The following is a 26,618-nucleotide window of genomic DNA, read 5'->3' on the forward strand; positions in this document are numbered from 1 at the left end:
TGAGATTAGCTATCAATACACTACACATTCTACAGCTTATAACCGATACCATCTCAATTTAAATTCATGCAACCCGTGTGTGGTTGCATGCACACACAACTGGAGATGCACCTTCAGAAAGCTCAGGATGGATTTAATATTTACACAACTAGAAGAAAGCATTCACAAATCCTCTGATAAGCAAGTGATACCAAGTAAAGGCCGTACCCACTGTCATTCCGAAATACTTCTGCTGCGCATCAGAAACTAGCAGATGCTTTATTGTTCAGAATTCTGTAACTGGGAAAATATTACTTTAATTCACCACAGATAGAGATTAGGAGAGGCAGGACAGGAACAAGATGGACAATGCCACTCAAGCAACTGAGTGGCTGCATGGATCACAACCGGACAGACAGCAACATGCCAGGCGTACGAAGTGACAGCAACCTGCAGCATCTGTACAAGAAGTGGAGATGGGGAAGGGCAAAGAGGAGGGAGGATAAATTTTCCAAAAGCTTGATTTAAACCCCAGCTCTCAGGCACACACTGTACCAAACTGTAATCCATATTATGAGTACAATATTCAAGACAGCAGCACGCAGAACCACAGACAACATAACCCATTAGTACGTCCCTTTCATCACTCATTACTCCTCCCATTCTCATTAGCTAACATTTGAGGAGAATCCATATGCTATCTACACTTCACTTGAACACACCACTTTAGAATCTGCTTTGACTGAGCAGACAAGACAAATTACTGCCTAGACAGTAAAATATCCCATCTCCCAAGATGGGGCTTCAAGCACAAATATTATTTTACACACTAGACTTTGACGCTACTTGCTCTCAGTAGTTCAGCTGGATCATTTCAAACCCATCAGCAAAACCATTTGCCCTTTTATTTTTGAAGCAATTCTGGTTTTTTAGTAATCCTTAAGGACACCAAAGTCTTACATATTTCTTGGATATGAAACAGTTTGTGCCCCTGCCAAAGCTACCTGACCCTAAAACATTACTCTTATTTACAGAAGGGGATAATTCAGCTCATTTACACTTTCAGAATAAGTCTAGTCTACTACTTCTGCCCAAAATAACACACACAGACACACACACAAAACGCCATGACCTCACCTTCAGTATTTCAGGTTCTTTGATGTCCAGAGCTCCTGTATTCCATCGCTTTTTCATACTTCTATGCAACGTGAGATATTCACGAGTACGTGGAGTAAGAAGCCAAATCACACAAACAGCTATCATAAATCCAAGAGCCATTCCAAATAATAGTCCACTTAAGTAGCCAGGGAGAGGGATAATAAAGTAAGCATAGACTAACAGCGTGAAGAAGTATAAAGTTTTCACTGGTATTTTAGGCTGTTGCACATCTGGATTATTTTCATCTTCACTACTGAGCATAGTACCATTGTCCTCAGTCATCTCGGGATCGAGCAAAGTTTCAGCAGGTTTTTCAGTTTTGCTTTCATCCTCTAGCAAGGAGAAGTCTTCAGAATACAGTTCACAAAACTCCTCATCCTCTCTGCTTGCTAGTGCAGACAACGAACACTTTTCAAGTACGAGTGAAGTTTTCGAACTCACGTCCTTTGTGCTTGCAGACTGAGAGGTTTTGGTCTCCGTCTCTTTTGCATGTTCCTCAGCCACTTTCGACTGATCATTCTTATTCAGGTGAGAGTCACTTCCATAGAAGTCCCCTTCAGAATCACATTCTTCTTCCTTAATGCTGTAGTTGTTATTGCTTTCCAAATGGCCATTCAAACTGGAAAGGTTCGAGAGTTCTGAAGCACTTGAAGATAAGGCTTTGGGCCTGTGGCTACCACCTTCGTCACCCATTATTTTACTGAGCAGCTGAAAAGGCTCATAGATTACTTCAGAAAGGCGTCTTTTAGTATCTTCAATTTTAGCCTCCATTTCAGGTACTTTAAAAAAGGAACGAGTGTCGGAGGGAGATGTTAATGGAGAGGAGGGGGCAGTTTTGGAGTCACCACCTGTGGCTCGAGGCTGAGTGAACTGTTTGAACAGATGCAAGTTCAGTTTCGAGTCGGGTGGCCTGTAAGACACAGCTTCAGATTCTTGTTTAGAAGTGTCTGTAGACAGAGATTTCACTAAGGTTTTCATTAACTGTCTATGTCGCATTGGTGGGGTGGGTTCTTTTGGTTCCACATCTGTTGAAAGGGACTTGACTAAACCCTTAAAAGGCTTTGAACTAGAAACCGTGGATGATCCACTAGAGCAGACAACTGATCTGGAAGGGGATGAGGATGGGGAAGACAACAGGCTGGATTTCTGTTCCACAGGTGGTGATGCACCTGACATGCTAACTGTATGACATGAGTATGACGATGGAGACAAGGCTAGTGGCACTGCAGTGAATACTTGGGATGTGGAAGGGGAATCCAACAGCTTTACAGTCTCTGCAGCTGGCAGAACTGCAGGAGATGAGGACAGCAGTGATGCAGAGTTGGCCACGTTAAGCGAGGTAGCTGGACCAGAAAAATCATGGCCGGTATGCTCAAAGCAGAGGTCTTCCTTGGCTTCAAGTGCTGTTACAATGCTTTGGTCATCTAGTTCCTCATCGAGAAATTCCTTAAACTCCTCTTCCTCCTCTTCTTCCTCCTTCCCAAATGCAGAGAAATGAATAGTGATGGTTTCTCGGGAGACAGATCGTTGGACCTGCACTTTTGGTGCCGACTGCTTTGAGGACATTTCACCAGTTTTCTCTGCATGGCTACTGTTCTGACTTGTCATTGCAGGTCCCAGAGATGTGTCAGAGTCTGCAAAGAAAATGCAGTACTATGTTAAACACATTTTTCCCCCTTCTAGCACCCTTATTTTCAAGCATTAAGCCAAACACAAGAGATAGGTCACATGCAACAGGGCGGTCAGTTGAAAATTAAAAACCTCTGGACACTCTTGATCTCACTGGATTTAAAGCTGTCTAGTCAAATTATAGACTTGTACTAAAGAAATTGACGGTAGATTTATTTCATCACCGAAAACGTATCTGTATTTTAGTTAATATCCCTTTCACATCTGCTTAACTACCTCATTCTTACTGTCACCAAATGCAAAAATAGATTCAAAGAAAGACAAGGAGAAAAACATGCTCAGGACAACTGGCAATCATGGACGGGCGTGGAGAGCGTTAGACCCTCTCAGATGATCTTGAAGGAACAATCTGACACAATTTTAGGTAGGAAAAAAACAACCCACACGAGAAAACAATAAGCAGAAGACACTTATGCTCCAAATTACAGATCTAGGTTACTGTTTGCTATTTAACATATTTCCACATAGCACAGAATGGTGATATTAAGAAGTGCTGTGCTGTTAAAATTGCCTTCAAGTGTTCTAAAATGATAGCTCATCTCTCATGCACCTTCCTACTTTCTCCACTAGATGCATTTTTGGGTTCAAGACCCTTCTCACCCCAGGATACTGCAATTCTTCGCTAACTCTCAGTTCCTTCTACATAAAATAATCAATGCTTTCTATTTCTTTTAAACAAAAGAAAGTTGAAACTCAAAGGAAGGTCAGAAATATGTAAAAGTCTTCATGTGCGGGACAGTACCTCCTCTTGTATACCTGTTTGGTCTATAGGAAGTAGAGATTTAAATTGTATTTTATCATGCCTGTTACCATGGTTTATGGTTGGACTCTATCACACATTTAAACACGCTTTTCCAAACTAAATGATTCTATGAAGCCTTTGTCTTTCCAGGTTTTGCAAGCTATGGACAAACAATCAGGATACGCAATGGTCCAGTAACTGCAGGCAAAACACAGTACGACCGGACAGAACTTCGTTATCCTCCCGAATTCTACAACTAGACACCCCTCACAGACGTACTGTAGCAGAATCCCAGTACAGCAAGATGAAGTAGCTTCAAACACTTCAGTAACGGACTGCATCCACTAACTGTTGTCAAAAAGACGTCAGACTTTCACAGATAGAGCATGTTTGAGATCTACCTCAGATAACATATATACCCGAAGAATTTATTACTGCTAGCAGTTTTGTTGTAAGAAAGTACTTTAGCAGAAGCAGCCGTTCTTCTCACTGATACAGCAATAGTATTTTTGAAACCACTGATGCCTGCTCACATGGGTGCACGCAGACTGCTGTACATGGAATAGATACACCAACATACCTGCCTTTGACATCAGTTATATCTACATGTTATCTCAAGCATTTTATTGACCAAGAAAGTGGACTTTGCATATATTTACACGGAGAGGAAATATCACACATTTAAAGCAAGGCACTGGTGACCACACACAAAGATCGATCTGGAATTACAAGATTAGCCCAGCCTCCCCGGCTCTGAGGCAGCACTTTATCTTCATTATCAAGACAGCAAGTTTACCACTTCAGTAACTGAATTATTTTTCAGAAGCTGTTAAAATGCTGTAATCAAACTGTCAAGCTGAATTAATGAGAGGCCCTTGCTGACGTTTAAAGAGCAGTTCAGAAGAATGAGGATGTGGTGGTGAAGAAATGTGCACTTCACAAGCAGTTGTGATATCACATTGTACTATCCAGCAAGCCAGTGCCACCTGTTTGCCATCATCTTCCTACTAAAGGTTGTAACCCTTTACACTTGCTAATGGAGCTGTTCATGAAACATTTCTTAACCTGTCAGTAAAACGAGCTGGGTTAAACATTTTAAAACCACAGTTGCCACCCAGCTCATCCAGTAATGTTCGAACAGAAGCGACTATCTGTCCACAACTTCCTACTCACTACAGTTGTCCATGTTATGGCTCCTAAATTGTTGACTCATTTATTCCTTGCTTCTTCTAGCATTTGTGTGCTTCCGATCAGGTTGCACAAAAGGAGCTCGACTCTACCCTGCACCCTGCAAAGCTGCCAGAAATTTTAATTTCAGTTTTCAGTCCCAGTCCTGCTGCATTCGTCAGGGAGCCAGCTGGGGTTCAAAGAACCAAAAGCAGCTTTCAGACCTCAGTCATGCTTTCGATTGACACCTAACTATTTTTCTGACAAACTGCTTGAGGAAAAATTCTGTCTCAAGATCAGCTTCAACTCCTGGCTTCAGCATTTATCATGGAACTGTTTTCTTCTGTCCCTCCCCAAAAATCCATCTGACACATCCAAGTAGCACTATTAAATGGAGAACTCCCTTTCAGCGATGCACCTCCAGCCCACTCAGGGCTCAGCAGTTACCTTTCCTATTACATCTGTGGGTTAAGTAGTTATTTACCCCAACAGTCAGAATTCTCAGTTATTCAGAAGTTTAGATATGCATTTATCAGTCATATGTATATATAACTTGGTGAGCGTTACAGTCAGTAAGAAACTTGGTCTTTCATTTCCCCATTGGATTAGCACACTTGGGAACCACCAGCACCATGCTTCCTATGGGCACAGTTTATCTCATGTAGTTCAAACTGCAAATGTCCCAGTTTTTTAGACAAATGCACCCAAATTTATTTTGGAGGGAGAAAACACTCCTACCGGAGAAGATATGTATCCAACCCTATTTCCACTTCCCTAGTGCTGGGCCATCAGCTATCATGCATCTGCAGCCTTTTGTGCCAGTTGTAAAAATGCAAGACTAGCAAACCAAAATTTGAAAGTACAAAAACCACTACACATATCCCAGGTTATAAGGAAGGAAAAAACAAGACGACGACAAAAAAACAACACAAGAGCTGCACTTGCACATAATGCTGTTGGCATCAGCTTGAAATGTCTGACTCTTTCTCTTCTGCCCATTCAGCACTAACTGCGTATCAATAATATTTTTCTCCTGTGTTGCTAGATTCACTACTCCCCCACCTCCAAATAACATTTCTAGTGTGTTATTTTTGATCAGCTACAAATTCATGGGTTTGGTTTGCTCTTTAGCACACTATGTTTACACTGTACAGTTAATTACCTTGTGTTTAAACACCAGTTGCCATGTTGTGCTAATGCAATGCTAATTACCTGAAGCAGATGAAGTTTACTTGCACACACCAAATACACTGAAAAAAAGATTTCACTGCTTACTGAACAAGTGAGGGGTCTTTTTACATCATGATTAAGTAGTTAACACAAAAAGGAAGGAAATTCTTGATTAGCCAATATCTGTCTACTCTTAAACTTATTACTACACTATGAATTATGTCTTATAAAAGCACATTCTTAAATGCACGATCAACAGGGCAGCAGCAAAACATTAACATAAACCAACTGCTTGCACTTTGGCATCCTCAGCCCACGACTTACAAGAAAACTCTGAAGTATCCAGCACCCAAAACATCTGGCCCAACTGATATTTCTGTTGAGGGGACTCGTTTCTAGGAACAGCCATTCCTATTCGGCCAAACAGTAATTTTTAGCCACCTTTTATCTTGCTGGAACTTTCTAAGTCAACCCTGTTTACAGGTGGGGTTTGCTGCCAGGCAGTTCATGCGTTTCCCAAGCACAGCTGTTCAAAGCTGTATCTTGTACCAAATCTTCAAACAATTGGTATATTTAAAAAAATATTGTACAAATAGAGGAGAAATGCTGTAACGCTATTTACTTAAGAGAGCACACGCGTTTTGGCTAACAGTAGGTATTTCATTACAGGCATTCTGCATATCAGTTGGGATTACAGCAGTAGCTCTCTCTCTACATTATTCCAAGCTTTTAACAACTCTTAACATCCCTCAACACACCAGATACCCTACTAAGCTCCCCCATCCTGTGTTTGTGGGGGAGAAATTTACCCCTGTTCTGGGTAGACCCATGTTTCCAATCCATTCCTGAGCACAATTTCTCTTTTTTATTGCAAAGGATTTGGTGGCTGGGTTGTGGGGTTTTTTTCAAAGTAGATGTTGAAGCTTTTCCATAGAGAATACAACAATAGCATCCCTGACTTCTGCTGCTGCTACTGCTGCTGACAGCTCTTCCCCTAGGTGTTCCATTTTGGTAACAAAGATATTTCATCAGATACTTGAACCATATGTTTTTATCCCTTAAATCATTCTAACAGATTCACTTCTTACTGATTTTCAGCTATGTTTTCCTCACTCGTTGCTCCTTTTTCAGCTCCTCTCCCAGCTGTTTGAAGACCTGGCGCTCCCAGCCGGGTCTCGCTGCTTGAAGAGGCACGGTTCCAAACCCACTGCTTGCAGAGGACACCGATACTTGCAGAAACATAGGTTTTCATTGATCCTTCTTTTGAAAGCCACACTGCTCCCACCTTCTCTGGCTGCCACTTTAGGGTGTTTTTTTCTGGTTATTGCTGATTCTCAAGATGCAAGGTATCAGTTTTATTTATGTGGCAGGCAGGCCTGAATAATAATCTTAGATCCTCAGGCTTCAAATGATTCAAAACATTAACTGGAAGGGAAGGAGGCTGCTGGGAAAATAATTCCTTTCCCCCAAAGGTCTGAACTTTGGATGCTTTTGCAGGGTGGAACGAGAGAGCTGCCACTTGCAGTTCTTACATTAAGGCACTGCACCCCCATCACCCACATAACAGCAGTTTATAATCCTCACCTACAAGCACTGCTTTTAAAGCGCTACAACAACAAGAGACAGCAAACCAGGCCAACAGTGCAGGGCAGGCTGCCTGGGAATAGACAGTATTCCTTGCCCAGCCCTGCCCCACTGGGCGGCCAGGCAGCGTGGCACAGGAGCTGAGGACGGGCTTTTACCCAGATGACAAGAAGCCCCCACCACGCCGTGACGCAGGGGCTGACAGACAGGGACACCCCGGGAGAGACCAGGTGTTGGGCAGTGCTGGGTCAAGTCAGGCCATGACACCCTCTGCAACATGTGCCCTTATCTACACGAGGAATGACTAATTGGGAATGTTTACAGCAACAGCCAAGCAAGCAACCCATCCTTTTGCCCAGCAGCATAAACAGCCTTCTCCAGGAGTGCAAACCCTCTTCCTTTTCCCTGCAGCGGACAAACCCACACCCCACCCTACGTGGGGTGACAGAAGAGCTACAGAAGATTGTACGTTGACACACAGGACCACCCTAATGCATTAAGTCACTGTTCCCAAACCAGGCTAGAAGCATGCCAAATCGTCCTGTTTGGGAGTTCCTGCACAAGCCAATGCGATCTGAAATTAGTATTTGCTCTCAGAAATTACAGATTCCACTTCATTTACTAAAGGCCTAGCCAGTATCTTCCTTCCAGCACTGGGAGATATGGAAGGACTGTTCTTATTCTTTATACTTAAAATAAACAGAGCTCTCGGCATCAGATAAAACTTCTGTTAAGAGCTAGAGGCCTTTACTTCAGGTGCTTCAAAACAAAGCACAGTATTATTGATCCTTACCAATGACAGCCTTTATTTAAAAAGTGCTTTATATCATCGGAAGTTTGTATCTCCAATAATCTGCAACCACTACTCTGCCACAGCAGTTGTCTAGAAAGTCAGTTCCCACTTCGCCCAGAACGACCTCACTGAAGCAGAGCGCACAGCTAGCAGGACATTATCAGTCACGTAAATTTCCATCTCCTTCAGCAGATTTATATCATAAGAGACAAAAAATGATACAAAACCCAAATTTCAACATCCTTTCCTATACCCATTCAAATTTCTATGTACGACAAATTAAACTCCCCTGGCATCTCCACAAGCTAATGTATTCCATGGTTAACATCTCTTATTCCTTTTACATCCACTATTCATTACTTCTAAATGAACTACATAGCCAGTGTTGGTAATTACCACCATACAATAGCCCTGTGAGATCTTCGTGTCAGGGATCCAGTTACCTCGCCTGAAGATAATACTTTAAAGCTCACTTTGCAACAAGAGTAAGAAGTTTTGTTTCACCTTTCAAGCTCACAGAACTGGATTTCAGACGCAGAAGGAAATCCCAAACCTGTTTTAAATCTAAGCACAGAAACGACAAATTTTATGTCCAGTACTATTAAAAGACTACAGTCCACTGCGTTCAACAGAATTCAACACTAGGACCAGAAGCAAAACAGATGATGCCCCCCACTAGGGACTATAATATACACACACAGACCTTCCACAGCATGGACCTCTAACGGAGGTCAACCAGGTTATCACAACCAAGCCGGTCAACGGCTAAAATACCTCCAACCAGTTTGTACAAATGCTTTCAAGGTAAGAATAATCCAAATTTAAATAACCAGCGCTTAGGTATGCTTAGGGATACTTAAATGAAAGATCTTAAGATTTTTAAGTATTGTTAATGAGATGATACTTTTAATGAAAAATATAAACTTATCAAAAAGACAAATAAGAGGGCTTGTTTACTGAAGTCTAGGACAGAAAGGTCAAGTAAAATTGCAAGGGCAACTAAGGAGTCTTCAAAATTACTGGAATTTTTTTGAAGACAGGCACCGCTAACAAGGTCCTTAATACAAGCCTGTATTTACAATGCTTCAAAAATAATTTTAAAATGGTTTAACATTAGCTAAGCGAGTCTATTCTATATTAACACTTTCCCCAAAGAAAGGTCACCTACCACATTAGTTTCTTTGTCTTCACCGATAAAAGATTAATTGTTATTCTTTCCTAGTCTCCTTCCGTGACACATCACTTACACCAAAAACTTCATAAGGCTGCACTACAACAGTACATTTTGTGTTTGACAAACACAAAAATGTCCAGAAACTCAGAAAAAATTAACTTCTTCCTATTTAATGCTTTTCTGAAGACTGTGAAGCGACATTTACAAGAAATTGAACATTTCCCCTAACAGAAAATGAAAAGAATTTAAATCAAGGTTTACAACAAAACAAGGAGTAACTCATAGAACACTGAACAGTGGGCAGAGAAGAGTCACTTTATTTTGCTACATATTGTGACATTTATTCTTTTCAAAAGAACATACAGAAGCACAGAAACGCCAGTTTCCTGCAAAGAGAATGACTCGCAGTTGCAGGACAGGCTCCTCGTCCCCCTGGCACGGTCCCGAGGGGACCCAGCTCCAGCAAAGCAACATGCATCAGCGCTAGGTTAAGACCAGGGCAGCAGCAGCTCTGCCCCAGTGTGAGACAAAACAGCGGCTAGCAGAACATGCCCAGGGTAGCCAGCGCAGGGCTTCCAGGCTGCCAGGGCTGGGAGCTGGAACCTGTCAACGCCAAGGCAAGAAGGACTTCTGCGGTTTGACAAAGCTGCTGGCACGCCCAGACAGAGGTTCCTGCCTTGCCATCGTATCAGCGTAGCACTCTTCAGTTGCTATAGGTCTAATTTTACTTTTCAACAGAACTGCTTGTGTGAAATTCAAGGGAGAAGCTGGAAGAGTATGGTGCGAGTATCGGTAACGTTAGCTAGAAGCTGAGTCCCAAAACTGGTTCTTAATGTGCAGCTCCTCAAGAACTCAATTTCAACAAAACCTCCACTAACGGTTGTTTCCCAATGAACTGCAATACTACTGGTGAAGCTCCTCAATACCCCGAGCATTATAAGTGTTAGTAAACCACTGTGAAAAGAACTGTTCTAATGGGAAAGAGCTGCTTTTACCATATAGTCAACTCATAAACTACAATACTTTTTTTTCCAGATTACTCACTTTCAGTAACTATTCCTCTGCTCTTTGCAGTAGATTCAAACTGCACCAGAGTGTAATTTCATTAAAGAACATCTACACCCAGTCGGCACATAGAGAACAAATAAAAATTCTAGTACATTATACTTTCTTCATTCACATGTTCGCCTCCTATGAACTACTTTATTCTTCTTTATTTATCACTCATAATTGCAAGCAACAAGTAGCATCATTTCCTTCCAACACACTCAACATTAAATAGTTCAAAGGGACCTTTTACTTTACTAGTTCCTCAATTCCCACAACAGAACAAAACAAAATAATAACAAAACTACAATCAAATCCCCTCTCCCTCCCTCCATCACAGATTTTGGAGATTTAGTCATTTCCTCTATCACGTACTGCTGTCTTTAAGAAGTAGGTTCAAATACTTATTTTTCCAGGTAACTAGTTGCTGGCATCAAAATTACCCAAAAAACTAATTTGGTCGTGGTTGAGATGAGGAATGCCTCAGAAAAACAAAGGTTTACAGACTTAGATCTGAAACTGCTGCAGTAAGGGATTTAGAAATAAACACACTAAAACCAGAGCATACTCACAGATGGAGAGGCAAACTTTTGTCACAGTCTAAAGCCAGCTTTTTCCACTTTCCTCTTCTTAAACTGCTACACTACAATGGCTGAAGCACTCTCTTCAGAGTCACTCTTACACGCCAAAGGGGAGTAAAAAAACCACTGGTTCATTAGCAATCCTGAGCAATAAATATATAACTGCTGCATTTTTTCTCTTCTGAAAGGGAGGAAAGACTAAATCAGAATTTGCTGGTGCTGCAGAAGTTCTGCATCTCGACAGAAAACATTTTACTATTACAGAAATAAAACATCAAAAGCTTACTCAAAAAATTACGTCCTATCAAGAGGGTATATGGTGAGGTGGCATATAAAACTATGTAGCATTGTAACTCTCTCTTATCTTGGTGGAAAGGAAAAAAAAAATCAAGTCGTCATTAATCTGATGAAAGATTATCTAAAACCTCTGTGGATTAGTCCACAGTTGAAAATGCCGTCCACATAACTGATTAAATGAAACGTCACTATACAATCTTTAGGGGAAATTTTGACAGAGTGACTTATAGAAAAGCATGTTTCCAAAATGAAGCTGCCTTGAATCCTAAATTAAAAAAGGCTTATCAGAAGTGTATTACAGGCTCATTTTTCCCAACAATTCAAATGCGCATCAATAGGTAAAACTGCCTACAGGTAGCAAGTGAGCTTTCCAGGATTTTTTTATTATTATTTTTTTGTTAACGGTTACGTTCATTTCACTAAAAAAAAAAAAATCAGGCAATATTCACAGCAACTGCGAAGTTAAAACAACTATCATATACCTTCATATGAAAACAGCAAAAAAGATATTAAAAATATGCTTGTCCACATGAAGTTTAACACAGACGAGCAGCACCACTTAATAACTCAAACTCTAGGTCCCCATGTAAAATGTAGTTATGAAAGATCTTTAAAAAAAGGAATGGAATCCACAGATTTACAAACCATACTCCATAGGTATCTAAAGAGGTAATTTTTTTCAAAATATTTGTAATGATTCATCAAATATTCTATTTCATATATACAACCTTCATTCTAATTTCATGTTTTGTAGAGGATTAGCATGGAAGGTGCTGCTTCAAGGCTTTTTTACCCAACAGGACAAAACATAGTACACAATTAATGGTTTCCTTATTTCTGAGAGATGTTTTCAACATTAGAGAAAGGGGTATTCTCTGGTTTAACTAAAAAAGACTAAAGCATTTAATAATTGAAAGTATTTAGCTTTGGACCAAGCATGTATCCCTAAGCAGCGAGGTAGTAACTCTTAAAAAAATAACAATCAAAAAACCAAAACCCAAAAAACCACAGAACCATGATGGACCAGTGATGCCGCATATTACACACCGTCACAAAGGCAGAGCAGGGAAGAGGCACAAGGGATGGGGAATCTTTCCACTCAACCTCGCACACACCAGCTCAAACAACTGGAGTAGCTTTGCAACACTGCACGACACTCCACGAGCCCTCTTCTCTACCAGCAAAGTCCTCACAGCTTCATTGTCTGCAGGACTTTTTGCCACCCTGCAGTGCCACACGCCTGTGAATGCACCTTCACGGGTGTATTGGGAATGGATGGGTCAACACGTTTCAGCTAAGAGAGACGTCTATGCTGTCGTCTGCGGGCTACTCACACTGACGTCTGCTGGGTTTCTACCAAGGTAACCTCAGCCAGAAGCAGCACGTTATCTCCAGCTCTTCCAACTCAGCCACGTCATTGCTGCTGCCTTTACAACCATGCCAGACCCTGTGAGAAGTGCAAGAAATACAGAATTCCCAGAGAAATGTAGATGACTTCACATGCCTAGTGCCTTGGCATGCCCCAGGCACAATGCAGTCATTATGCCATGACTATCTGCTTTCTGATCTTTCTCATCCTCCAGCTCTGGCGGTACTTGATTTCAACTTTTGGATCCCCAGGCAGTTGGCAACAAAGCAAAACCAGAACAACGAATCAAAGCAAGGCTACTTTCAGAGAGCTTGAACTGTTTATGGGAAGGGGGAGGGCTACAGCCGCATTTAACACAAATAAACAAGTATGCATACCTAACTAGAGAGGTAGTTGTACTTCATGTACTACACATGAAAATTCATTAACCTAAGGTACCTGAAAATACATAGCAAGCTACAACTATTAACACAGGGAACTACTGTTAGAGGGCATATTGATTACATTTGCCTCTCATCTACCCAAGGAAAGCAAAAAGTGCCTTTGATAAATGCAGAAAATGCATTCCAGATAGAAAAGAACAAGATTTTTCAGAAGTTTTTGCAAGCACAATCCCCAACTGGGTCCAAAGGACAGAAAAGCTTAGGGAAAGGTCAATAAATAGGACTTCGTAACATTCAACTCTTTGCAGAGTTGCATTCCAGTCTGACTTTTAGGTTGAATTACTTTTGTCCCACCGCTTCTCAGACTGTTCTGCAAGGTTTCTTAAAAGAATTGCTCCCAGCACTCAGAGGCAGTCCCACCAGCAGCTCTGTGCCATTCATTCCGCAGTCTTGCCTGTCGTTCGGTTCCATGAAAAATTAATGGAGAAAGGTATCGCCAGCATTCCCTACCACCTGGAAACTGCAAAGGCAAGAAACGTAAATCAGCACCACATGAACAAAAAAGCTCTTCATGATCTGATTTTGGAAGGAAATGGCTTATGGACTACATTTCCAGACTCCTCAAAGCCCTGAGCAGGTAACCACGTTATTTTGAGTTTTATTATTATTATTATTAGGAGGGTGAGAAAAATTTTGCTTTAACTTGCCTCACTGAAGAGTAGTGTTCACACAGCACTTTGGACAAGTAAGACCGTACAGAATCACTGACTTCTTAAGACGGCAATAGCAAAGACTAAGAGATGAGTTAAACCAGCTGAAAAATCACACGTCCCATCTTATGCTAGCAAGAAACATGCAGAGATCATAAACCACTAACAACAGCTTCTATGCTTTAAATTCCTTTAACTTCTAATTCATAGAAGGATAACAAAATGTAAAGTCAACTCTGAAGAAACCTTGTCCTAAGAATAGCAGGAAAACAAAATGTCAAACTTGAAATAGGCAAGTACCAGACATTTCTCTCTGCTTAAGGCAACATTCATCTCATTTCATTCAGATTTATGTCCAGCTCAAATACCTAGAAACCAAAATGCAAGAGTTCAGCAGCACTGTAGCTTTCCAACTGGATGATGCAGTATAGAATGATGGGGACAGGAGAACATCCAAGATACCAAAATTTTCCCAAGACTGAAACAGAACCTAGACAGCCTTTTAACAACCCAAATTTTTCCCATGCTAAAGATAAAATTTTGGCTTGTAAAACAAACAAAAAAAAAACCCACAACCAAAAAAACCAACCAAACAAACAAAACAGAAACACACAAAAAAGACCCAAAAAACTCCCTGAACAACCAAACACAAACCCAAATGCACAACACAGCAACACTGTTAAACATCACTGAGCAAAGCTATTAAGTGAGGCTTAATTAAAACCATCAGGACAGTCAACCCAGACTTTCCCAGCTTCCCAACTCACTATCAAGACATAAGGGGTCTTGGGTATTTTTCAACTTGTCTAAAAGCTTTTAGAGCCTTGCAGCCACCATATACATTTCAGTACAGTCTCTCAAAGATTAATTTTGCACTAAAGAGTGGTTTAAGCATTTTGTGATTTAAAATATTGGACTATGAGAGACAGACACGCAAAAAAACCCACTCAAGTGCACAGGGCTGAGGCAACCAAAAAATTCCTAGTCAATCTACTACAGTACATACAAAATCCACAAAAGTATGAATGCAAAAGAAATAGAAGTATGTGGCAAAAGTATCCACATGTGATCTCATTTCAATTTTTCTTTTCATACAATATTTATAACTGTAAACAATTCAAGGTGTAAACTTACTGACAAGACACCCGCAGGAATCTTCCCTGGACTTTGTTACCCAGAATATGAAAGAGGTGCCTGCCAAACACAGGCTACTAAAATCAAAGCCACTAGCTTGATTTGTATTCTCCTCCATTTCTTGCATTAGACACAGAAGAGAGCAATAGTTAATGGGTCAGTTTAATGTATTAAAGCTTTCTGGTGGTTTGTTGTGTGTTTGGGGTTTTTTTCTCTTTTTTTCCCCAAGAGCACCTGAGGTAACTCCTGCTTCTAAAAACTGTGATACATTTTAATTGCAACATATGATAGGTCAATCACAGATTGCCTGGCCTTTAACAGCTGCTTTACAGGCTTGACTGTTACTGAAATCAACTGAGTCAGAAAATTCTGAGCACCTCCCACAACATATTTTTCAACCCTAATTGCTAAGAAACTATGGCAGGTAGATACATGAAAGAAAAAAACCAGCTTCAACAGCAACCTGAGTTAACAGGATAATTTCACATAAAATTAGCTATAAAGATATCACATTTCTCATAAGGAAGAAGAACGTATACTGCGATGACAAAGTGATGGCCTTATGCACCTTAAAGCCCTTTTGTTCACACCCCTCAGCAACAAGAATATGAGAGGATCCTTCCTACTCTGCTCTTCTCTCTCAAAATGTGGGTACTGTTAACACACCTAGAAAGATAATTTGTCATGTCATACTCTCAAAAAAAAAAAAAAAAAAAGAGAGTAAAGATTGGGAAGACAACGAACAGTGCTCTCTTTTTTTTTTCTGGCAGCAGGGATCTACCTCAGCATGGTCTTTCACTGTATGAATCAGGCCATAAATGTTAAAAACACAGCACAAAACAATCAAAAAAGCAAAAAAACCCAAAGTTCAAGTTGGTTAACAGTTTTCTGAACTCAGTATTCCTTGAAAAGTGTTCTCACTGCCTCTGGTGAGAAGTAGTTTCCAAAGATCAATAATGCAGGAAAGAACACAGCCATTACTCATTACTCATTCTCTCTTAGCTCAGAAAGCAATTATTTGTTTCTGTACAGTATAATTCACTCATACAGCATGCAGACACAGACAGAGATCCTTATGTTAGTGGAAAGTAGACCTGAGGTAGACTAGTACGATGGGACAACATCTGTAAATGAAAATATTCCTCCAGGCCTCTTTAATTCAGAGATGCACATACTAAATTCTGATCAGCTACATATAGAGCTGATGGTCCACGCACACAGATCTTACGTTTGCAAATGATAATGTAACTGTCTCCAGGAATTTCATCGGATAACCCCACAGGCTAAAAATTAAAAGGTCAGGAGGTGGGTGTCTTGTGGCAATGCATACCCTAATTGCCCAGTTGCCTGCTGAATTCATAACACAATATGAAAAAAAAAAAGATATTAAAAATGTTTTCTACTGAATTTCTAAGAAGAATCCCAGTTCTGCTTTACATTCAAGTAGTATTCATGCAAGCTCTCCACTGTCGTTCTCCTTTGCAGTTATTTCCCTGTAATAAAGGGCTAAAATCTTTCCTTTCTCATCCTATGATATTTGCTATTCCATAACCAGGTATTATCAGTGTTACAGTTGTCCAGCAAATGCCTTTAGCACTGTAAAAGTTTCTACTATTGCAGACAGAAATTATGTCTATGGTCTCAACTACTTGGTAAAATAGGTAAGAACAAATAAACTCCGCTGTATGTGGGTTACATTTTATGCATGCACATCCACAGAAAGAAGTGTCATTAAAGTAGTTTCAAGGAAATGAATTTTAGGTCATCAGTTTTCAGGTGTTGATTTGCTGGGAGATAAAAAGAACTGCAAAAGCCACCAAATGGATTCAAAAGAGCAAAGGGAAATAAGCGTCTTTGAGCCATATCCCGCCTTCTTCAATTACAGCATTATGCAGGCAATTCTAATTTCACGCACGTGGCAATGTTCTTATACACATGCTCAATAAATTCACCACGCATTTGTTTATCAAATAGAGTCATGCAGCTATAGAAGCTCTGAATTACATACAGCGTTAATAAGTTTGTGAGTACATACATACTCACGTCCTCGTACATCACCACCCATCAGAGGCATGGCTGTTTAAGAGAGGCTTTTAATTGCTGAGGGAGGTCAAGCCAGAGAAGCCAAGCCTAGGTGGCAGCTACAGTTGTCCTCCAGGATACAGTGACAAAACCACAACGACTGGCGTGCGAGGAAGCTGCACCCATCCCTCAGAGCCGTCTGCGCCACGCTGCGTGCTACAAGGCTTTAGAGACAAGCCTGCTTGCTCTTTTGGGGAAACTGAAAAACACAGTACAAGTGGAAATCCAGGCACGGGACGGAAATCTTTTCACCTCGCATTCACCACCACACCACGAGACAAGCTCCTCTGTTCAACCAGGGAACAGCCTCCACACCCCCTCAAAAGTTCTCCTGAACTCCCTGAGGGAGTCAGAGGTGCGATCCCAACAGTCGGTGCCTTCTTGGACAGTGTGAGACCTGAACGGGTCACACAAACCCGCATTTGTTTGATTTGGGGTACTGGAACAACCCTGAAAAGCCACTGTTCGCACCGTACCTGTTCTGTGACTAGAAAGAAATTCGCAGGACAGTCAACCCATGGCAGTTTTCGCTGGTAAATACACCGCTTAGGGCATCTAGATGCAAAAAGCAGATTTAAAAAAAAAAATAACCTGAGAAAGTACTACACCACCACTCATGGTGCAGCACAGTGATTTACTCATTTTTTGTCATTTTAATTGTGAAGTTTTAGCTCAACAGAAAGAATAATAAACGTCTAGCTAGATTTTTTTAAAATCTGGCCAATAAATGAGAAAGCAAGGGCTCAAAAAAACATTCAATAACCAAAAAACATCCACATCTCAAAGCTGCACATCAAAAGAAATCGAGATCCATACAACCAAATATTTATGCTCTTAAATACAACACACCTCTAAAAGAATCTTTTCAGACACTCGCAGAGTTTTCTATAACTGCTAAGCACAGATCTTCAGCTCACTTATAGCCTCTAGACAGTGTTAAGGCATCTTGGAAAACTCAGCCTGTTGTCATAAAGGGAGTAATTTTGTAATTCAAGGGAATTACAAAACTGGAGATAGTTTGCACGCACAGAAAGCTGGTCCTTTCTACAGCCACGTCTCTTGTTATTCACTAAAATACCATAAAGAGAATAGTAGCAATTTTTTCCCCCCATAAAAACACCTTTGTAAATTTGTCACACGTTTGCTCAGAACATTTATTAAAGACCTGGCAAATCCTTTATTTAACTAGCATATTTCTGAGTTGACAGACGTTTCGGATTATCTCCTCCTGAGTTCTTCCCCCTTGTCCCAATTCATTTGTTTAATATTTCAAGTCAAGTTGAAAAGGAAGAAGTGTGAAAGCGATTAGACAAAAAGAACTGCTACTGAGAAAGTCTTGCAAAGATAAGCCTTATCAAACTTCACAGCAGCTACAAACAGGAGAAACGTAGGGATCACTTTCATTTACCACAAAAATACGTTTATGTATGCGCTCAAGCCCAAACATTACACAAGAGTATTAGGAAAGAAAGTGAAGCCCCTCCAGGCAACAGAAGTTACAGATACGTATTAAGCAAGCAGAATGGAAATACCCAGCTTGGAAGGCGTCCAGATCAGAAATCTTAATCATGTATTGGCCACTCTGGGGCAAGGGGACAGGAACTAGAGGTGGGAGGTGACCGGTGGGCAGGCAGCGGGGGGTATGGAAAAGCTATGGGAACTCTGCGACTTGGTTGTGAGATTATCATGCCCGGCCTCATCTAGAGGATGCTCCCAGAAACCTGGCAGAGCCCCGTGCAGGCAGGTTCTCAATACTCAGAAGTTTCAGAAGAAAAGGAAACACAACACACTGCAACTAAAGTCAACAGGCAGAGCACGCCAAACTTAGATGACAACTTTCACTGTCTGCCTTTAGTATCACAAGCAGTATTTCCTAATGAAGCTACCACAGTCACAAGTGTCTGAGCATGACTATCTCCCTTCTTAAATAAGAAGCCTTATTTTTTGAGCCTGTCTGGGCTCATAAAAGAGACATTTTTATTTCCTCTGTTTCAATCCAGACCTCCAGCGAAACAAAACTCTCTTTGCAGCTCTCTAACTTCAGACTGGAACTTCATTGCGGCTCACAACAGCCTGCACCTATGTTTCATCCTCTGGCATCTGCTTTGAAATTCCCAGCATCAAAGGACACTGTAGCTTGGTTTGTGCTTTTATTTTTGCACCCTAATTCATAACTGAAGTATACTTGAAACAAAACACATGAAATCCAGAGTAAGATCTAGAGTCTTACGGCTTTCAGTACTACTAAAACCCAATACTGCAATGTTTCAGACTCAAAACATCTCTTTTAGAAGAGATCCCCAGTTCCTGAATATGCATTTTCATACTCTTTTAAGCAATCCTCTTTCAAGCTTGACCATCCCCATCTTCTCACAGCTTCAGGACAGCAATCCCACATTGACAGGGTAAGCGGTCCAGGACATGCAATACGTTCACCAGCACTAAGGGACACTCTTCTGCAATGTTCCTGTCATCCAACACCAGTGGGGTCAGAGACCACAACAGTTTACAAACCACAGGGACACTAGGTAATGAATATTAAAGCCCAGTTCATGTGACGATTCATTTGTGCTACTCTCCTGGCCTTTATGAGAAAACACCACTCTTTAACTATGTTTTATTGATCTTCTGTTATCCTTTGTCCATCAGTCACCTAGTCTTTTAGAACACTAACTTAAAAGCTGTGCTATATTATTGATTTGGACTTTGCACAGCAGAACAACACACCTTGCTGTCTGGAAAGGAGACAGTTAAATAGGAAAGAAAGCACACTGAAAGCTCAGAATTTTGAGAAGCAGCAAGGAAAGACAGGCAAGATCAGAGAATAAACCCTTTTTTACTACTATATTCTTTCTCATGTCTCTCCAAAGACACTTAACAATTGGCTTCATCAGAGACAATAGTTCTGAGCATCCAGAGAAAAAAGATGACTGGTAAATAACCCAACACCTTAGAACTCCTATCCTCGCAGGGGGTGAAGCTGGAAGAAAGAACACCTGCAAAACTTACAGAGATTACTGCACACTGCCGATATTTCAGCCACTCTAATCTTCTCTGTTGTCAAAACTTGCTCCTCTGCTTCCTACTTCCCGGGATTTCCAATGGGGAAAGACTAGCCTTGGCTAACACAGAAGTCTCTCAGCAACTCCTCTCAGATGCCTTAATTGAGTAATTTCAACTTAAGGCACTTGCTTTTTATTTTCCAGAGATACTGGTTGTCAAGGACTCCATTAAAGAAAATGGTGATGCAGGCAAATACTGCATTACAGAACCGGTCTGATTGCAAGTCCTACATGGGGCATATGGTTACTATGCTTGCCAAAAAGAGGGGATTTTGCTCTGTAAGCATACTCAAAACTCATGAAACTAAAGTTAGCATAAGGCAGCCTCCAGTGCAAAGTTACTCCAGTAAAGGACTTGTGTGAAAGAACCTAAGTATCATCTTAGAAGACTTAAAATTTCATTTGCCAAGTAGGTACTTTTGGACCTACACAACTCTATTCACTTCCAGTTCCTCAGAAGAAGACAATACTTAGGTGCTGAGTCTCCGTGTAGTTAAATCTTCATCCTCACAACGCTCCCAAGTGACCAGGTGCACAGAGGCTAAGGCTGCTGGGTGAAGTTAAACGTTTCTAGCCAACATGCAATCTTCATGTTTTGTTGGCTCTGGCTGGAAATGGGATCTTGATCGATAATTATTAACTTTCTGCCTTCAATCTTCTGGGCTTGCCATGTTAACAGAAGCTTAAAAAAAAAAGTTAAGCTGTCCAAGAACAGATCATTCACAGTTCTGCTAACAGTGGGGCGTATATTTTTATGACACAATAACTGGGACTGTCCCCACACATCCAGAAAAGAAGCTGAATTCAACCCCTTTATTACAAAAAAAAAAAACCAAAAAACCCCACCACAACAGACCCTTTACTTTGTGAATCTGAACCATTTACCACAATCCTCTACAACAATGAAACAAGTGGCACACTTTTTTAAAAAATCAGCAATCAACAACAGCTTTACACATGCCATAACGATATGCACCAGTGCACTGAAGGAATAAACACAGAATGGGGAGTACTAACTGATAATCCTAAAGCTTTCACTATTTACCTTAGTGCCTCTGAAGGGCTTCCAAGTTGCTCTTACACTAGAGAGAGATTTCTCAAGGACAACTCTCTACTTTGCCATTTTGCCTTTGCTCCCTAAATGTTAAATACTGCTTTTCCTCAAGCTAGGATTGTGTTACTCAGCTGAATTTAGAAAAATTGTTCCCAGTCTGCACGTATCTTCAAAACTGCAGTTTCCATCCCAGTCTGCAATAAGAAAAGATTTTGCAAATACAAGCCTATTTCTATATTCTGTGTCTGTTTCCAGTACGCCTAATGACGATGCTGCCTCCCCTACAGACCTGCACAATAGAGGCATGAAGCAACAACAGAAAACACTTGGAAACAGCGAAGCAACAATAGAAAATACTCAAGACAACTGTCACTGTGTCACAAATTTTACCAATTTCCAAAAAATACAACATCCAGACAGGAAACAGCATATCTGAGACAGCAAGAGACATCAACAAAAAGATCCCAAGCATGAAGAAGCCTGGCAGACCTGGAGTTTGTGCGTTGTTTCCCACCAGCCAACTCTCAGAAGAGTCCTCCAGAGGCCCTCTTCAAACAATAACTTTAAAAAAAAAAAAATCCTGCCTAACCTAGTTGAGCAATCTCATTTCTCCTCCTCTCCTTCATATCCCTTCCTTCCCTCAACACTAACACTTAATTCCACAGCACATACCAGTTGTTTGCTTATTTCTCAGAACAGGGACCCAGCTTTCCACTAGGAAGAAATAGCACAAGATGTCCATGCCTTCACATCAGGATGGTTTGAGAACCATGAAGATGGACCACTCTGCTTGCTTCATCAGTTTGCCGGAGTCCTTTCTCCCACCATATTGAGCCGTGCATTCTCCTAATCACCAGCACTGAAGGATTTTTATGTGGCATACTGACAAATCTCTATCATAAAACAAAAGGGAGATGAAGATGGAACTAAGGTAATTAAACATCCTGTTTTAACAGTATAGTGTACCAGAAACCACATATCTGGTACACAGAACGTAGCATTTCCTATCTTCAAGTACACTGCTAAAAAACAAAACTAAAAGCCCACAGAAGATCTTCCTTTACAGAATACACACTCCCCTTGAAAAGCTGATTAGCATGGTTTCTGTAAATCCACAGACAAGATGCTTTTTGCACTACATCACATTGTGAATGTAGTGATTTTCATCTCAAACTGCAAACTGTTTTCTTAACTTTGGTGAGCTACAGCCAGATGAGCTGCAGGTGTGGGTAAGAAAGAAGAGACTACTCAGTGTGAGCAAGCCTTCAAGTAAACTTAGCTTTGTAAAATTCACGAAGAGGTTAAAAAATCTGAAAAACACTAATAACCAATCAAAAAAGGCACTTGGAATAGGAGTTTTTTCTGTACACAACAGGTAGTGAAGAAGATAGTTAGACTGCAGGAATCAATAAAGATACTACTAAACTGCTCTCCACCAAATTCTCTTGTCTCTCCTTTGTCATGTTGCCTTTAAAAAGCTTAATAATTGTATTATTAATGCGCTGAAATCACTGCCTGTCCATATTGTGTCACCATTTCCTTCATTTAGTCATCTGTTGTCTCCTGAAATACAAGCTCTTCAGAGAAGAGAGCATCTTTCCCCATTGCTGTACAGCACCTTGGAAAACAGCAAGTGTTTCATGAATAAGGTTCCTAAGATGTCACATGCTAGTGCAAATACATTGTTCTCCCCAGAAACAAAAGTGAAAGTTTAACATCAACAACTTACTTGCTTATTACCTGGAATGTTAAAATCTGACAAATATGTTGGCCCCGCAAGTAGCTCGGGAGTTACTTTTATGCTTGTCATTTCTGCTCTGTAACTGCTGTAGAATCCCAACAAAAGCTATATGGGAAGAGACCTCTGGAAGTAGTCAGGTCCAACCTCTTGCTCAAAGCAGAGTCAACTTCTAGCCTTACATCAAGGAGAGGACACCAGGAATAAGGTCAGCTGTAGGAGCATTGCAAGTCTCGTTCTGTCAGAGAACTTGGGCCATCAGTGCAAGACAGTATGTCAAAGTTTAGACTTCGTATGGAGACCTTTCTTCAGCCAGGTCTCTCGCCAGACAGCGGGCACAAAGCCAACACTGCCTTGCTTCACCCCCTCATTTACCCCCTAATGCTGCATTCTTCAGCTGTCCTGAGACGCAGCATTGTCCTCCCAGTATTTCACTGTTCTACCGTCCTTCCTCCCTCTTGAAGTTACAACACATCCTTTCTAGCATCCCCTTTCATTACCTAGAGTAAGAAAAGTCATTGTTCATCCTCTTTACTGGGCACACACGGCAGCCTTACACATTTCCAGAGTTCATTTCTACTCTGAATACATTACATTTCTTCTAATACCAAGACACAAAAGGTCACAGTATTAACTCTTCTCTTTACTTCTCTAATCTCTAAGCCTATATTACACTCTTATTTTCCAACATACACTGTCATCTGATTGTTTCATTTAGGGCAGCAAGGGCCTCCAGAACACGGTATCTTTGTTCAAGAGTGTTTTAGAGCACACTGAATTAACATTACTGTGGACATCTGATACCAATTTCTAGCTTACCAAAGAAAAAGAACAGAAATCCAGAGGTTTGAAGGATTTTTCCAAGCTCCAAGAACGTGTTTAAGACCAGAATTAAGACCAACCTCTTCACTCTCTTGAAACCTAGAATTTATCCCAATAAACAGCGCTTATTTTTCTTGGGCTCCTGGGCAGGTATCAGCTACACTCTGCGCACTCAGCACCACAGTTTACTCACCTCATGGGCCATGCGCAGGCTAAAGCTCTGTCCTTCACACCGCACGGAGAACAGGGCAGGGGAACAACAGCACATGACACACACCCTTACGTATGTTCCCTGCCATGCTTGTGACGGGTCACTCGTATGCTCACACAACATAAGGCTGGTGGCCTTTCAGACAATGCTACGAGAGAAGTCTTCTGATTTCATCTAATGGATTTGCTTGAGTTCACACAGAAAGAGGAGGTTAGACCCGCACAGCTCCCACATCTACCAACTAAGGAGCTGTTTGAATACAACAATGCATCTGCACACACCTCTAGCTACACAATTTTGAATTCATTTCAGTTACACTAACCTCTTATTTACTAGGTAAGTTTCCTTATCTCCCATTACTTTGTTTACACACCTAACACAACAGGGAAATTACTGGCACTATATAGTCTGTCTAGGTTTCCTGCTCCACATTCTTTACTTTGTAAAACAGTTGTCCTCAAGTTCTTTAGTTAGAAACAACTAAGCTTTTGCTATTAATATTTGAAACTACTAAACGTTGTTCCCATGCAAAAAGAACTATGCAATTAATATATAGTTTACTGAGCTGTATCCTTCTAAAAGTTTTCACTTTGGATTTCATTAACTGATTTTCTTTTCTGAAATAAAAGCAAGATATGTAATTTAAAGAAGTTCTTTGCATGGACCAAAAGCAAAGTTCACAAGAGGAGTACTCAGAGAAATGCAATTCACAGGGGACACCCTACCCCAGGGGAGATCAGTGTAAAAAGAGCACAAAACTACCTTTTTAGTCTTTTGCTCAAGAGAGAAAGCGCCTTACCCTGCCCTGCCTTAGAAATGCTACCTCAGACCTCAGCATCTACTATTACTGTGCCACCCACAACAGAACAGCTTGTTGGATCAGCTTCGAAGTCAATCAGAACAGTAACCTCTCATGAAAAAAGAACATGATGTGAGAGTCCTTAAAAGTCAATTCTGACATCCAAAACATTAGCTTGCTTTCTTTTGCTTAAGTTACAAGTGCTTTTACCTCTAGTTCAGCACATTTTCAATTCAGAGGAAAGTGAAACAGGGCACTCACTCAAACTGCCTGAATTTTATTCAGTTTAGGAATGTGACATTGTTTTAAAATTTAAGAAAAAAACAAAACAAACATCTTCTTGTAAAAAGATATGCCCCCAAGGCTGCGACCCTGCCTTCTTCCCCCCCTCCCGGGTTATGCGGGCAAGATCCTCTTGAAAGAGGAGTTGTGCGAGCACACAGGAGTATGACAAAGCATCTTAACAGGCGATAATCTTACAACACCGAAGTCTCACACTGATTTATCTCCCAGTTCCAATATGACAGTGACATACAGAAGTTTAGCTCAGGCTCGGCCGTCCAGCGAAGCCCCCGCACCCCGGGCGGCTGCGGGCAGACACGCACGGCGGGGAGCTGGGCACGGGCGTTCGGGAGGAACTTCAGCGCACACGGGCTGACACTGGGCTGCAAGAGGGGCAAAATGCAAATGACACCGAGGGTGACAAGGGAAGCAGCAGCTAGAGGCACGACAGCGAGGGCAAGGGAGAAGGAAACAAGCTCAGGAGACAGAAAAGCTCTCGCCTTTGACACCAGCAGCCAGCTGGAACCCTCCCCCCCCGCTCCGGCCAGAACAAGCACTCCCGCCGCTGCCCTGCTGCTGCTTGTTCAGGCATCGCCGCTGCTCCCGCCGCGCTGCTGCCGAACTGCACCCCCCGGCAAGGCTCCGGCGCCGTTACACCCGTGCGGGGGAAAGAGCTCCCGCCCGCCCGGCCGTGCCCAGTGGCACAAACCAACCCGCACCGGCCCGGCCCGCACGGCGGCAGCTCCCGCAACCGCGGGCCCGCCCGACCCCCGCCGGCCGGCCCCACAGCACCGCCCGCCGCCGCCCCCCCCTGCCCTAGGCCCGGCCCGCCGATGCCGGACGCCCCTTCCCGCCCGCCCGAGAGCGGCGGGGGGCCCCGGGCTCCCGCTCCTCACGCAGGGCGCTGCGGCGGCGCTTCCCGCCCCGGCAGGCGCGGCCAGGAGCGCGGGCGCTGCCCGGAGCGGGCCGAGGCGGCGCGGCGCGGCCCGCCCTGCCTCGCTTACCTTAGCGGCGGCTCATGGCACTGCCCGACGCGGCCCCGGCGTCCCCCGGCCCGCGCCACCCGCGCCGCGCCGGGCGGCAGCAGGGGGAGGAGAGGCGGCGGGGCTGCCCGGCGCCGCCAATCCGGGCCCCGCGGTGGGCCGGGCCTGCCGGAGCCGCCGCAGCGCCGGCCGGAGGGGTGGGGCGGGGCGCGGGCGGCCTGAGGCGGGCTGCGGCCTGGGCCGGGCGGGCGGCGCGGCGGCTCGGTCCGTCAGGCGGGCGGCGGGCTGACCCGCTCCCTCAGGGGGGCGGCGGGGGCGGCGGGCTGACCCGCTCCCTCAGGCGGGCGGCCCGCCGCCAAAGTTTCGGGCGGCCGGTGAGGGGCGACGCCTCCCTAAGGCGAGGAGCCGCTCGGGGATCGGTTAAACGGGCAGCGCGGGGGCCGCGACATCCTGTCCCCTCCCGGCCGCCGGACGGGCCCCCACGCAGAGCCGGTGCCCCGGGGGCCGCGGGCCGGTCCCGCCGCGGCGGGTGTCACCGCCCGTTCCCCGGCAGCCGGTCCCGGGCGGGCCCCGCAGGATGCGGGTGTGCCAGCGGGCAGAGCGGAGCT

General features: G+C 42.8%; 1 protein-coding gene across 4 annotated transcripts in view; it reads right to left on the reverse strand.

Annotated features, from left to right (window-relative positions):
- The window catches only part of TEX2 (testis expressed 2), a 54,815-nt gene extending 28,662 nt beyond the window's left edge, over positions 1-26,153 (reverse strand). The window contains exons 1-3 of one of the 4 annotated variants that reach the window (XM_040581923.1): positions 26,032-26,114; positions 25,281-25,410; positions 1,117-2,771 (exon numbers count right to left, since the gene is read on the reverse strand). In XM_040581923.1, coding sequence (XP_040437857.1) covers positions 1,117-2,745 — 1,629 coding nt within the window. In that variant the 5' untranslated portion in view covers positions 2,746-2,771; positions 25,281-25,410; positions 26,032-26,114. Of the gene's footprint in view, positions 1-1,116; positions 2,772-11,075; positions 11,333-21,847; positions 22,029-25,280; positions 25,411-26,031 lie in introns of those variants that run through there. The other 3 variants (XM_040581922.1, XM_040581921.1, XM_040581924.1) reach the window with 3 other exon arrangements.
- Between the last annotated feature and the right edge of the window lie 465 nt (positions 26,154-26,618).

The sequence above is a fragment of the Falco naumanni genome, chromosome 1 (assembly GCF_017639655.2).
Source record: "Falco naumanni isolate bFalNau1 chromosome 1, bFalNau1.pat, whole genome shotgun sequence".
NCBI classification, from domain to species: Eukaryota; Metazoa; Chordata; class Aves; order Falconiformes; family Falconidae; genus Falco; species Falco naumanni.